Source organism: Triturus cristatus, chromosome 10 (assembly GCF_964204655.1).
Source record: "Triturus cristatus chromosome 10, aTriCri1.1, whole genome shotgun sequence".
Classification (NCBI taxonomy): domain Eukaryota; kingdom Metazoa; phylum Chordata; class Amphibia; order Caudata; family Salamandridae; genus Triturus; species Triturus cristatus.
Genome location: NC_140593.1, coordinates 909,443,529 through 909,456,652, shown reverse-complemented (window position 1 = coordinate 909,456,652; position 13,124 = coordinate 909,443,529). Strand labels below are relative to the sequence as shown.

Below are 13,124 nucleotides of genomic sequence, written 5' to 3'. Positions count from 1 at the left end.
TTACCTACCCCTGGGGAGCCAGGTGCATAGCGGTGAAGAGATGTCAGAAACCTCCATAGATGACAATGGAAGAAGAAAATGCCTCTGGAGAAGACGATGAAGAGGTCTGGTGGAATCCAAGGGTGGATTCAGGAAGCAGGGCCGGCCTTAGCGCTGGTGGCGCCCTGTGCTACAATGTTTGTTGGCGCCCCCCAACAATGGCATGGTAAGGGAGTTGGAGGGGTGATCCGCCCCAGGTGGAACGGGTTTGGGGGTGACCGTCACAGGAATTGCCAGTGCCCCCCTCCCCCACCCCACCTGCTGCAAGCGCAGGGACCTCAATGGGCGGTAGAAGGAGTAGCTACACCACTGCCCCCCAAAGACCACCTCCACCACCAGCTCCCTCATTACCACCCTTAAACAGTGCCACTCATGTCTCCATAACCGTTCGCCACTTATACCGTTGTAGGGTGTCGGAGCACTTACCATCACACACACCTTGCACAGAGACAATCAATCATATGTGTTGAAATCAGTGTATAGGAAATGTTACATCAGCCAATATAATTTAAGAGTGGTTGGTCTGAAGAAGCACAAACTCAGAATATATAACATAACACCATGGTTGGGGGTTAAATGTAATAATAAGAATAGTTGTTTCACTGAAATGAACCCTTTTTGCAACATTAGAATAATGAAAGACTGGAGGAAAACTCATGAAATCTTTTAATCTATACCTTGCAGTTTGTAAGCAGCTCTTTGATTACAGTTATTAGCTCACTATTCTATATTAGGATTTTAATGTATTCCCTGTAAGTAACAAGGATCTCTCTGACAAAAGCAATGAACTATTGACATTATATGCACTTTGTGATCTGCAGGGTAAACGTCGTTTGCATCATGCATATTAACTCTCTGCCCTACTTTATGTTGAGTCAAAACTTCCACTAGACAAAACGATCTCACTCCAGAAAGAACGTTAATCACCACAATTAGCTTGACATTTTTATTGTTTTATGAAAATGCCTGGATGTGAGGAACGCGGCAGCAGGCGCTTTCAAACTGCAATATACTTGCAAACACGGCGCCCCCTCCAAGTCAGCACCTGGTGCGGTGGCACCGGTCGCACCGCCCTAGAGCCGGCCATGTCTGGAAGTGAAGAACCTGCAAGCAGAGGAGACAGAGTTCATGCCACTCTGAAGTTACCAGGAGGCACGAAGACACAATGCCTACCGATGTGGGGAGGTTCAGGAGAGCCAACAGTGACCTTGTCACTGCAGCTGTGAGGACCAGGCATTGCTGAGGAAGACCAATAGCCGTGCACAAGCTGTCCCATGTCAGATGTCGGTGACTAGTTGGTTGGTGTCCGGCAGGAGAACCAACAAGCGTTGGTAGCCACAACTAGCAAGGAAGATGAAGAAGGAGCAATGTTGGGACCATCAAGGTCCAAGGGACTGACCAACAGCAGGAGAGTCAGAGCTGACCCCAAGCAGGCAGAGGACCCACTAAAGAAGTAGGAGACCCTCAGGAGGACCCACAAGACGAAGGCACAGGAGTCGCAAGAGGACTTTGAGCAGCTCACCAAAGATGAAGGCCCACGGTGCAGAGGATGTGGTGAGGATGCTGATCTTGGAAGGAAAATATGATAGAGGATGGAGCTTCTTGTAGAATTGAAGATCTCTGGAGTGTAGAGCCAACAAGCCTCGTGTTGCACACGGGTTCGGTCCAAGCAGTTCCGACGAGGAATAGGGCCTCAAAATTTCAGAGAGGACATGTCATGCCTTGAGGGAGTTGCAGAACCACCACCTGTGTTGCTGAGCCTCGGAAAGTCCGTAGGACGACAGGAGCAGCAGACCGGTCAGCTTCATTGTGGTGCCTGCAGATGCAGGGGAGTGACTCCTTCACTCCAAGGGAGATTTCTTTGGGTGTTCTTGATGCCCACAAGTCTGTTGAAGAGCCTGGAAAAGCACAGACACAGATAACAAAGAAGACTTGAGGTACAGTGAGACTAGGAGCAGCAAGAGTCTTCCTTGGTGCAATCTTGGTTCCAGTCGAAGTCCAATGAAGTCCAAGTGTCCAGACAGTGGAAAAGCGTCATAGTTTCAGGGTTGAGTCTTGTCCCACGAAGAATCTGAGGACCCACCCATAAGTAAGCGCTTAAGTACCCTAAGCAAAGGGTTGTAACAACTCAGGGAATTCCTTCTAGAGGAGGGGCTGGACAGAGGGAAGGATACTCCTATATCCTTTGTCCAGTTTTGCACCAGAGCGGGAGCCAAGGGCTCGCTGAACTGGCTCAAACTGGAGTATGCAAGGAGGGCACCAAATGTGCACTTTAAATCAGTATTGTGGCACTGGCAAGTGCCCCCACCCCAGCCCAATACACTAGGTCCTGTCTGAGAGGTGGTCACACCTCGGTGTGACAGGAAACCTGCTGTTCTACTTTCCCCTGCTCGAGCTTGGCTCAGCAGCAGGAGGGCAGAATTGTGTCTTTGGTCGGCAGCAGCACTAGCTTGCTTGCAGACCCTGAAAGATTGTTACCTGGAAAACAGGGGGTACCATAGGGAGCCCCCAGTGCATGGGATCACACTTCCAACACTGGAATCGGTGTTGGGGTATGATTCCACAATGTTTGATACCAAACATAACTGGGTTCGGTGTAGCCACTATATAGTTAGACACCTCGTAATGACTGATGTCTACTATATGTATTAAAATACCTGACTGCACTTCAATCAGTCAATAAAGCTTTATTCGATTTCTTGAAAAAAGAAAATCATAAAAGCATATGAATGCATACATCATTTAAAACAAATAAAATGAACAATTTAAAAAGCCGTGTATAAATGAACATCTGTATAAATCGTGCACAAAAGAAATTTACATCAATATACTTTTTCTGCATTTTAAAATGTTCTTTAAAAACATGACAATAGAAAAGGTAAAATGTTCGTTCTCAAAAAGTTGTAAAACCAAGAGCGCGGGACGACATTGTCTTAATACAAGTATTCTTAAAATCGTGAGGATACACCTCTTTCTATGCACGGTTTAAAATTTACAGAGAAAAAGTACATGTAAAGTCGACTGTTGGGACAAGTCGTCACAAGGGCACTTACACAAATCTCTTGACCAATCGTTTAAATCAGAAAAGCTGATCGATCTATGAATTATTCCTAATCAGAATCGTGCTATCAGGAACATATCGTGACCACCTAAGATATTTCTCAAGTAGGGCTGCATACTCGGTGTGATCAATGTGAGCTGGTGGGCTTGTACGGTTGGTTTTGCCATTTTAGTGGTAGTTCTACCTTCCTCCAAAAATGACAAACATCTGGCCTTAAGATCTTTCCTTGTTACTGTTCCCAAAGAGTTGGGATCATTGAAGTACTCAGGGTGTCCTAGGTTAGTTGTATATTTTTGATATACTTTAACCACCTAATATTTTAGGTCCCTTGTAGTCTACAGCTGCCCTTTAGTATTTCGAGATTGAGTTTAGTGTTGTCATTAGTCCAGATCCTGGGCCACAATAAGACTGGCTGAATTTTTATGAAGTCTGCTATATGTGATATCCCTAATTCAGCATAGCAGATGTACGTCGAGGTACTGTTTGGGACTGCCAATAAGGATCTGAAGGAGGTATTTTCAACGAGCAGTAGGGGATTGATGTCTACATGGCCCCAGCCCGTAAGTGGCTAGTGACACACACTTTGCTTTATACATTTTCAGCAATTCAGCAGGTGGGCGTCTGCCAAGTTTTCTGCTAAAATTATTAAGGGCTGCCGTTGCCTTCATAAACAATAACTTCCTCAATTGCACAGCCTGAGTCCAAGCCCCCAAACGGTCGAACAGTATCCCCAAATACAAAAAACTTTCTGTACATTCGACCATTTTACCATCAATTAAGAAGTCTCTGCATTTGTTGCTACCCGGCCCGCATTTCATTACAAATGTTTTTGAGGTGTTAACTGCTAAACCCAGGTTTTGCATAAACATGGCAAAGCTTGACACCACACGTTGGAGCCCCAACGGGGTACAGACCATCAGGACAGCATCGTCTGCATACAGAAGGGCGGGTATTGGGCGCTTGTTGATTAAAGGCATGTCCTGGCACTCATTTATCAGAGCCTGCCCCAAATCGTTTATGTATAATGTAAAAAGAAAAGGTGCCAGGATGCAGCCTTGTCTCACCCCTCTTAAGATACTGAATGGCGGTGTACATTCCCCACCCTCCCCAAAGCTGACCCTAGCCTTGGCGTCATTATAAAGTTGCCTCAAAAAATGGATGAGTGGCGTGTCCACCCCTAGACCTGCTAAAATCCGGTGAGCAGCCAAAATATCGAAACTAAAATATCTACCTACACAAATATCGAGTTTTAAATATCGAAGGGACAGAATATAGATGTCAATAATATCTATGGACAGAATATCGATCCTAAGGTAAGTATTTTAATATCGATGTTAGTAATATCGAAGTTAGTAATATCGACATCAAATATATCGATTTTACTAATATTGATGTTACTAATATCGATATTTATATTATTGTTATGTATTTTATTATGTATTTAATATGTATGTGTTATATGTTTTTAGTTAAGTGTTCTACTGGTTTTAACATATGTGTATACAATTTTTATATGTTAACAATGGTTTTTTAAGTCAATTTTGTGTTTTAGTACCGTAGCGGGTTGTGGGTTTATAGGGGAATAGGGTGGGAAGTACGTTAATTATATGGAATTAATTATACATTTTTAGGAATTATAAATTAATTTTAATTAATTTTTGCGTTTAAGTTCTGTAGCGGGTTGTGGGTTTATAGGGGAATAGGGTGGGAAGTAATTTAATTATATGGAATTAATTATACATTTTTAGGAATTATAAATTGATTTTAATAAATTTTTGCGTTTAAGTTCTGTAGCGGGTTGTGGGTTTATAGGGGAATAGGGTGGGAAGTAATTTAATTGTAATTAATTAATAATTTATTTTCATTTATTGGTATTGATAATTATATTATTGTTAATTAAGTATTAATTGGTAATTAATTTTTATTAATTGGCAATTAGTTTTAATTAGTTGATTAATTGATAATTATGTTAAGTGTATTATTTTATTAGTGGAGTGTGTCGTGCGTTTATAGGGGAATAGTGTTGGAAGTAATTGAAATCTAATTAAGTAATTATTAAATTAGTTGTTGGGTATTGATAATTAATTAATTGGACAGTAATTATTAATTGGTAAATATATTAAATTATAATATTTTGGTTATGAAAAATAATTAATTGTTGATTAATCATTAATTGTGAATTAAATATAATTAAATATTATGCATTGATATTTCTAATTAATATATTAATAAGTAATTATTAATTGGTAATTAATGTGTAATATTTATTATTTTTGCGTATGAAAAATATTTAATAGTTCAATATTTTTTAATTGGTAATTAATGTTTCATAATTATTATTTTGCGGTATATATTTTTTTAAATGGTTAAATATATTTTAATTGGTATTTACTTTTTAATAACTCATATGTTTTTGGTTATGAAAAATATTGTATCGTTTAATATTTATTATTTGGTAATTAATATTTATTAATTATTATTTATTGGTATTTATTATTAATGTATTGTTAATTAATTATTCTTTGGTAGTTATGTTTGTAATAATTATTTATTGGTATTTGTAAACAATTTTGAGTTATTTAATAATTAAATCACTAATTATTTTAAATAATTATTTTATTTATAACTATGTTATTTTGAACTTCTACGCTATCCAACACTTTCCCTACTGTTGCACCCTCTGGAGTTGGAATAGTAAATGTTATCCCTACGCTATCCAACACTTTCCCTACTGTTGCACTCTCTGGAGTTGGAATAGTAATTTTTACCCTTACACTATCCAACACTTTCCCTACTGTTGCACTCTCTGGAGTTGGAATAGTAATTTGTACCCCTACGCTATCCAACACTTTCCCTACTGTTGCACTCTCTGGAGTTGGAATAGTAATTTGTACCCCTACGCTATCCAACACTTTCCCTACTGTTCCACTCTGTGGAGTTGGAATAGTAATTTTTACCCCTACGCTATCCAACACTTTCCCTACTGTTGCACCCTCTGGAGTTGGAATAGTAAATGTTATCCCTACGCTATCCAACACTTTCCCTACTGTTGCACTCTCTGGAGTGGGAATAGTAATTTTTTCCCCTTCGCTATCCAACATTTTCCCTACTGTTGCACTCTCTGGAGTTGGAATAGTAATTTTTACCCTACACTATCCAACACTTTCCCTACTGTTGCACTCTCTGGAGTGGGAATAGTAATTTTTACCCCTACGCTATCCAACACTTTCCCTACTGTTCCACTCTGTGGAGTTGGAATAGTAATTTTTACCCCTACGCTATCCAACACTTTCCCTACTGTTGCACTCTCTGGAGTGGGAATAGTAATTTTTACCCCTACGCTATCCAACACTTTCCCTACTGTTGCACTCTCTGGAGTGGGAATAGTAATTTTTACCCCTACGCTATCCAACACTTTCCCTACAGTTGCACTCTGTGGAGTGGGAATAGTAATTTTTACCCCTACGCTATCCAACACTTTCCCTACTGTTGCACTCTCTGGAGTTGGAATAGTATTTTTTACCCCTCCGCTATCCAACACTTTCCCTACTGTTGCACTCTCTGGAGTGGGAATAGTAATTTTTACCCCTACGCTATCCAACACTTTCCCTATTGTTACACTCCCTGGAGTGGAAATAGTAATTTTTAGCTCTACGCTATCCAACATTTTCTTTACTGTTTTTGTTTGGAGCTGGAGTAGTAGTTTTATTGTCGGTGCTATTTAATATTTTTTGGATTATTTTAGTTAATGTAATATATAATTAATTTTAACAATATTCAAATTAAATATAATTTTTTTAATGTGTTATATATAATTATTTAATTTTTATTCATGTTATTGTTTTATGTGTATGATGTATTTGTAATTTATAATAATTTCTAACAAGTTATAAGTTATTAAAATAATTATTACAATTTATTATTAAGTAAGTATATATATTATATATTATATGTATATGTTTAATTAATGTTTTATTACATTATATATATTAATTATTAATTTTAAACATTATAACATATATTTAATTATGTTTATTTTATTTATAAGTATTATTTGGTTTATTTTACATATTTTTTTTAACTAAAAAATACTTTTTATTTTTAATAACGATATTTTTGACATTCTGGTGCCGATTACGATCCGGTAAAAACCGGGTACGAACCGTCGGTCGGAGCGTTTTCCCCGTCCGACTCGTACCCGGTCGTAAAACTTTACAAACATGGAATTACGATTCGCACGGAAACACCATTTCCGTACGAATCGTAAAAAACACCGACCGACGAAAATATACATACGAATGTGATCCGGGAATGCTGCGACGTGACGTCGGTACGCTTTCAGGCAGCGTTTCACGACCCAGGAATTACGATTCGAACCGACAGCAGTCCGGACGGCAATATTTTCACGGCACCAAAAAAAAAAAAAGTGCCGGAAAAGCGAAGTACGGCGCGAATCGACCAGAGTAGGTGGCCCGGTACGCACCGTACCCCCCCAGCCCCCGTACGTACGCGCCGACCCCCCCCCAGCCCCCGTACGTACGCGCCGACCCCCCCCAGCCCCCGTACATACGCGCCGAACCCCCCTGTATGTACACCCGTGTACGTGTCGAACCCCCCGTGTACGTTCGAGTCGAACCCCCGTGTACGTTCGAGTCGAACCCCCCCATGTACGTTCGAGTCGAACCCCCCGTGTACGTTCGAGTCGAACCCCCCGTGTACATTCGAGTCGAACCCCCCGTGTACGTTCGAGTCGAACCCCCCGTGTACGTTCGAGTCATACCCCCACCCGTATATGTACGGTGCGTACCCCCCGTGTACGTTCGAGTCGAACCCCCCCGTGTACGTTCGAGTCGAACCCCCCCGTGTACGTTCGAGTCGAACCCCCCCGTGTACGTTCGAGTCGAACCCCCCCCGCTACGCGCTGGGGGTACGCACCGTACATACACGGGTGGGGGTACGACTCGAACGTACACGGGGGGGTTTGACTCGAACGTACACGGGGGGTTCCACTCGAACGTACACAGGGGGTTCGACTCGAACGTACACGGGGGGGTTCGACTCGAACGTACACGGGGGGGTTCGACTCGAACGTACACGGGGGGTTCGACTCGAACGTACACGGGGGTACGCACCGTACATACACGGGTGGGGGTACGACTCGAACGTACACGGGGGGGTTCGACACGTACACGGGTGTACATACAGGGGGGTTCGGCGCGTACGTACGGGGGCTGGGGGGGGTCGGCGCGTACGTACGGGGGCTGGGGGGGGTCGGCGCGTATGCGGGCACGTCTCCATGGTTGCTATGGGAGTTCGGTGCGGACGGTGTTTTTTCCATCCGGTTGTAACCTCGGACGCACGGGATGGATCGTGATTCCTCGGTCGGACTTCACCTTTCACATTTGTACGGTAAATCGTACGAGGACGTGTCGGACACATTTTCCGACCCGAGGACGTGTGGGGAATGATTCCCAATGCGGTTCGTATGGACTTTTTACCATGCGAATCGTGATTGCCAGTTCGTACGGCACTTGTACGATTCGTACGGTAAAAAGACCGGATACGAGTCGCACGGGGAAATTTTTTACCGGATCGTAATCGGCACCTCTATATTTTATTTTCGATATTTTTGTACTTACCATGTTGTAGATAGGATCTCGATATTCTTGTCATCGATATTTTTGTGTCGATATTTTTGTAGGTCGATTTTCTGTCCGTCGATATTCTGTCAGACATTCCTAAAATCCCCCATAATTTGTCGTGAATGACGCAGTAAAAGGCTGCGGTTAAGTCGACAAATGCAAGGTATAACCTGCCCTGCTTGGCCTCAGTGTACTTGCCCAGCATGATGTTTAAATTAAGGCCCTGTTCCAAAGTCCCCAAACCGTTGCGGAAGCCGAATTGAAGGTCGGACACAATTGAGTGCTCTTCCGCCCAGTCTTGTAGTCTAGTTAGAATCACTCGGCCCACAATCTTGACCGAGGAGTCGAAAAGAGAAATAGGTCTGTAATTTACAGGATTCTAAAAATAGGGACCAATATCGACTCTGTCTAAGTTGGAATAAAACTAGTGATACAGCATGCATTAATAACTTGTGTTAAAATGGGACCCCATAATGGAACATTAGATTTAAAAAGGTCGACAGGGCTGCCATCGGGTCCAGGAGCTTTCCCTCCCTTACTTGCCATCATCGCACCATTGACCTCGCTGAGGTCAAAATGTATGCCAGGAAGTTGACTATTGGATGATGTTTCTTTGATGCCTGGAGTTACACCATCCCCATTTACCTCACAGGATGGATTGTTATACAGGCTCAAGTAGTGTTCCACCCATTCATGTTCTGTAATGGCTATCTCATTCCGTGGAGTGTGTTGTTTGGTTATTTCTGTGTTTTGGTGTCAGTGTGGTACTAATGAGGTGAAACCTTTGCCCAGATAGTGTTAACATATGCGAAACTTCCAAGAGGCAATATGTAATCAATACATTTGAATGTTTCGGGAGGGTTGCCTATATCGGCACTATAAACAGCGCACTGACCTTAGTAGGGTCACAGCGGATCACAGTGTTGTTGGCAGTGTCCCCGGAGATCAACGTTGAGCAGTTTTTCTCAGTCTGCAAGAGAAAGAAGTAGGACAACATTTTACTTTGTGTTGATCGTACCGCTTGGTGGTCATATGTGTAGCATAAATGTACCTTGCTTTCGGGTAACTGGTCAAAGCTGCATCCAATGCATCTTCTCAAAAGGGACCTGAACTACCGTCCTTCCCCAGAAATTACCAAAATGGTAGTATGCCACAATTTCAAAGTTGAAATATCTTCCTACATATACACTCTGACCATAACATTGACTATTAAAATATCCAAAAAGTATATATTTACTATTAGTAACTCCACCGTGATGATATTTGGGGAGCTGATACTATAGGTAGGTTGATATCGTGAGTGCGATATTGTGGTACAACACCACAAGAAATTGCAAAAAGATTTTTTAAGGCAGCTGCTATTCAAGGCTGTTGCAAGGACTCTTGATGGCCTGTATGAAGTGACAAAATGCTATAAAACCCCCAAACCCGCCCAAGCGTAATTTCTTGCGTATTGGACCAATTTGTCAGCCCGACCACTTGCTGTCAGAGGCCAGTCATTCAGATGGCTGATTATGGAGATATGGTAGTTCTTTTCACTATTTTTCTATATAGCGATTGTGTGTGAGATGCCAAGGCGTTAGATGTTACTGCCTTATCCTTTGTGGGCAGGGTTATGATATCATTCTATCAAAGGTTACTGTCAGTTAAAACTGAGGGTTTTGTGTGAATTCTGTAAGAAACACATGGTGGTTACAAATGTAGATTATCTGTGTGCTTTATGCTAGAGTCAGGAGTCTGATGTCGTCTGCAATTGAGATGAAGTATAAGTGAATTGGATACAAATTTGTAAGATGCTTCATGAATGGCTGGAATGAATGAAGGTGACTTGAGCAACTCGGCATCTGATTGGTTATAGTGACTGCGAATCACTGGCATTCCTTCTTGTAGATGTGTCAGAGCATGAGATAAGATGAGTTGGTGGGAGAGAGTCAGACTTGGAGAGACTTGTGAGGAGTCTGATTTCTCCACAAATGTGAGAGAGAAGAGTTGGCATTGTGTGGAATGGAGGGAGGATGGTGTGGTTTCTGTAACGCGTGCTTCTATGCTATGTCTTAAATTCTAGTTTGGTTTGATTTTGGTAGAGGCCCCCGATGGGCTTTGGTCAAGACAAGAAGCCCTGTGATGTGGTGACACAAAAAAATCTTATTTAACCTGCCTCTGTGGTTTCGTTGATTTGATGACAAGCATCACTCATTTTGCCCTGCCAGGGCTGACTCTATGCTGCCTGTTGCTATTGAATCTGTGCCACCATCAGAGATGACCTGTCTCCTGTCCTGAACTGGTATTCGGGCATTTGCCGGTGGGGGTGCCTAACCTTAGGTAGGTTTGCACCCGTTGTTCCAACTCAGCAGTGACAGCCTGGTAAGTGCTTAGTTAAAAAAAAAAAAATTACGTGCAGAGGTACCCAAAGTTTTTCTTAGGAGCCTGCCGCGGTGCTGCCAAATACCAAGGCTGCCCAGTCTTGATTCTTCCTCATGTCTTCTTCCCCTACCTTCTTACACTTCCTGTCTATTTATCTCACTCGTGTGGGTTCTTTTTCACCCTTTATCACCGTTTTCCTATATTTCATTTTCTTTTAGCCTTTGATTTTCTCTCCCATGCTTTGGGTCACAGTCTGATGATGAAAAAACCATAAGTCCTGGACCCCAAAAATGAGTGTTGGTGCTCACTACCTGCTGCCACAAGCAGAAACTCAGCACTTGCTTAGGCCCAACAGGCTGTTGCAGCCACCCATGTTATCACATGCTGTTTCAATGCTCGGGTCCCAGAGAGTATGGGTGTGTGTGAGTCTGAGTATGTCAGGCCTTATTTTCCCCTGGCTGCTGGGGCTCAGCATACGGTTATTTGTCCCCTCAAGTAAATTCCTGAAAGTGTCTCTAATTCTGGAAACGTGTAAGTTTCGGGCATTGCTCATTCTAAACCCATCTAAAATAATTCTTAATGGATCATAATAAAATGTTGCCTCTGAATTCAACAGGAATGCGAGAAATAATCACATGCTCTTGAGTTTGGTGCAGACTGTTACATCTTAATAACTGTTCTTGTATTTATTTTTTTAGTACTTTATCTTTTTCAGATACAAACAAACAACAACACCACATGTATGGCATGTGATTGTAGTATCATGAGAAATATCAAAACGTACAAGCATTTCATATTTACATTTAAAAAGATAAGGCACGCTCGAGTCCAGAGTAATGGCAGTGAGCTGTGGCTATTAAACAGCCCTGACAGGTAATTATGTGCAAGGAAGTATTGTGTTGTGATACCAGTGGAGATTGAACAGTGTGTCGCAGTAAGAGGGCAATATATGGCAATGTAAGCATTACATGTTTGATGTTTGGGAGGGGAGCTGCAGATCTAGGTGGGTCAATCTTGTGAGGGTGTGTCCAGACATTGTAGTGAAACATGAAGGTTTTGCCAAATATTCTTTTTTTCCAAAGTATTTTTATTATTTTTTACAAAACAGGTACATTCGTTTTTACATTGAGGGTTCCCAGATAAACGTAGTTGGTATTACAGAATTTCCATGATACTGTTTTGTACTCGTCCAGCTGGTCCCCTCCTCGTTGACTAGCTGGGAATATTAGAGACAGAATAGAAGAAGAGAAGAGAAAGAAGAGAAAGAGTAAAGGTAAGTTACAAGAAGTGTTCTCTCGCTATGAACCAAGTCTGGGGTTGTAACCCTGTGTGGGGGCCGAGTTCCCTTCCAAAGGGCTCAAATGGGCTCATGGGGGTTGGCGAGATGTAGGGGGCGGCATCGGGGCATAGGGCTCACTGGTCGTGTTGCAAAGCGTGAGGCTCGTCTGGAGGGATAGGATAGGAGGGCACCTGGGCGGGGATGATGTTTTGGATGCAGTGATAAGTGTTCTTGTATAACACACAAGTCAAACTTGGTAGCATCAAGTCACTCCCAATAAAACAAGTGAACAAGGCCATGGGCGAAAAGATTTAGCATCACTTTTTTGATGCAGGCCCGACACAATATCTACGTTGCTTTGTAAAAAATAAATACAATTAAAAAAGTAACGCAGCACATTGTGCTTACTTTGCATCAGGGATGTGCTCCATGGGTGGTGCATGAGCGATCCTGTGCATCCATCAATGTACACAGACTTCTAGACATGGGTTTGTGCCAAAAATCCTGCATCTCCGTGAGGCTGCTCTAAGAAGGAGATATATTTTATTTCTACTCGTTATTTTTTCTTTTCATGTGTGCTACAGCAGCACACATGCAAAGAGAAAAAAGCCCTCAGGGATAGTTTTTTGTGAAGGAAGGCACCTCTTCCTGCACAAAAACTATCCTGACCATAATGCAGGCACTCTGGTGCAAGGGAGACTGAGTTGGGGCTTGGTAGCCCAAAGTGTGGCAGCGCTAG

General features: G+C 42.3%; 1 protein-coding gene across 2 annotated transcripts in view; it reads right to left on the bottom strand.

Moving 5' to 3' along the window:
* Positions 1–13,124, bottom strand: part of LOC146796239 (uncharacterized) — a 97,338-nt gene that overhangs the window by 27,562 nt on the left and 56,652 nt on the right. For both annotated transcript variants that reach the window (XM_085628733.1, XM_085628732.1), the window contains exon 2: positions 9,638–9,712. In XM_085628733.1, coding sequence (XP_085484859.1) covers positions 9,638–9,712 — 75 coding nt within the window. The remainder of the gene's footprint in view (positions 1–9,637; positions 9,713–13,124) is intronic.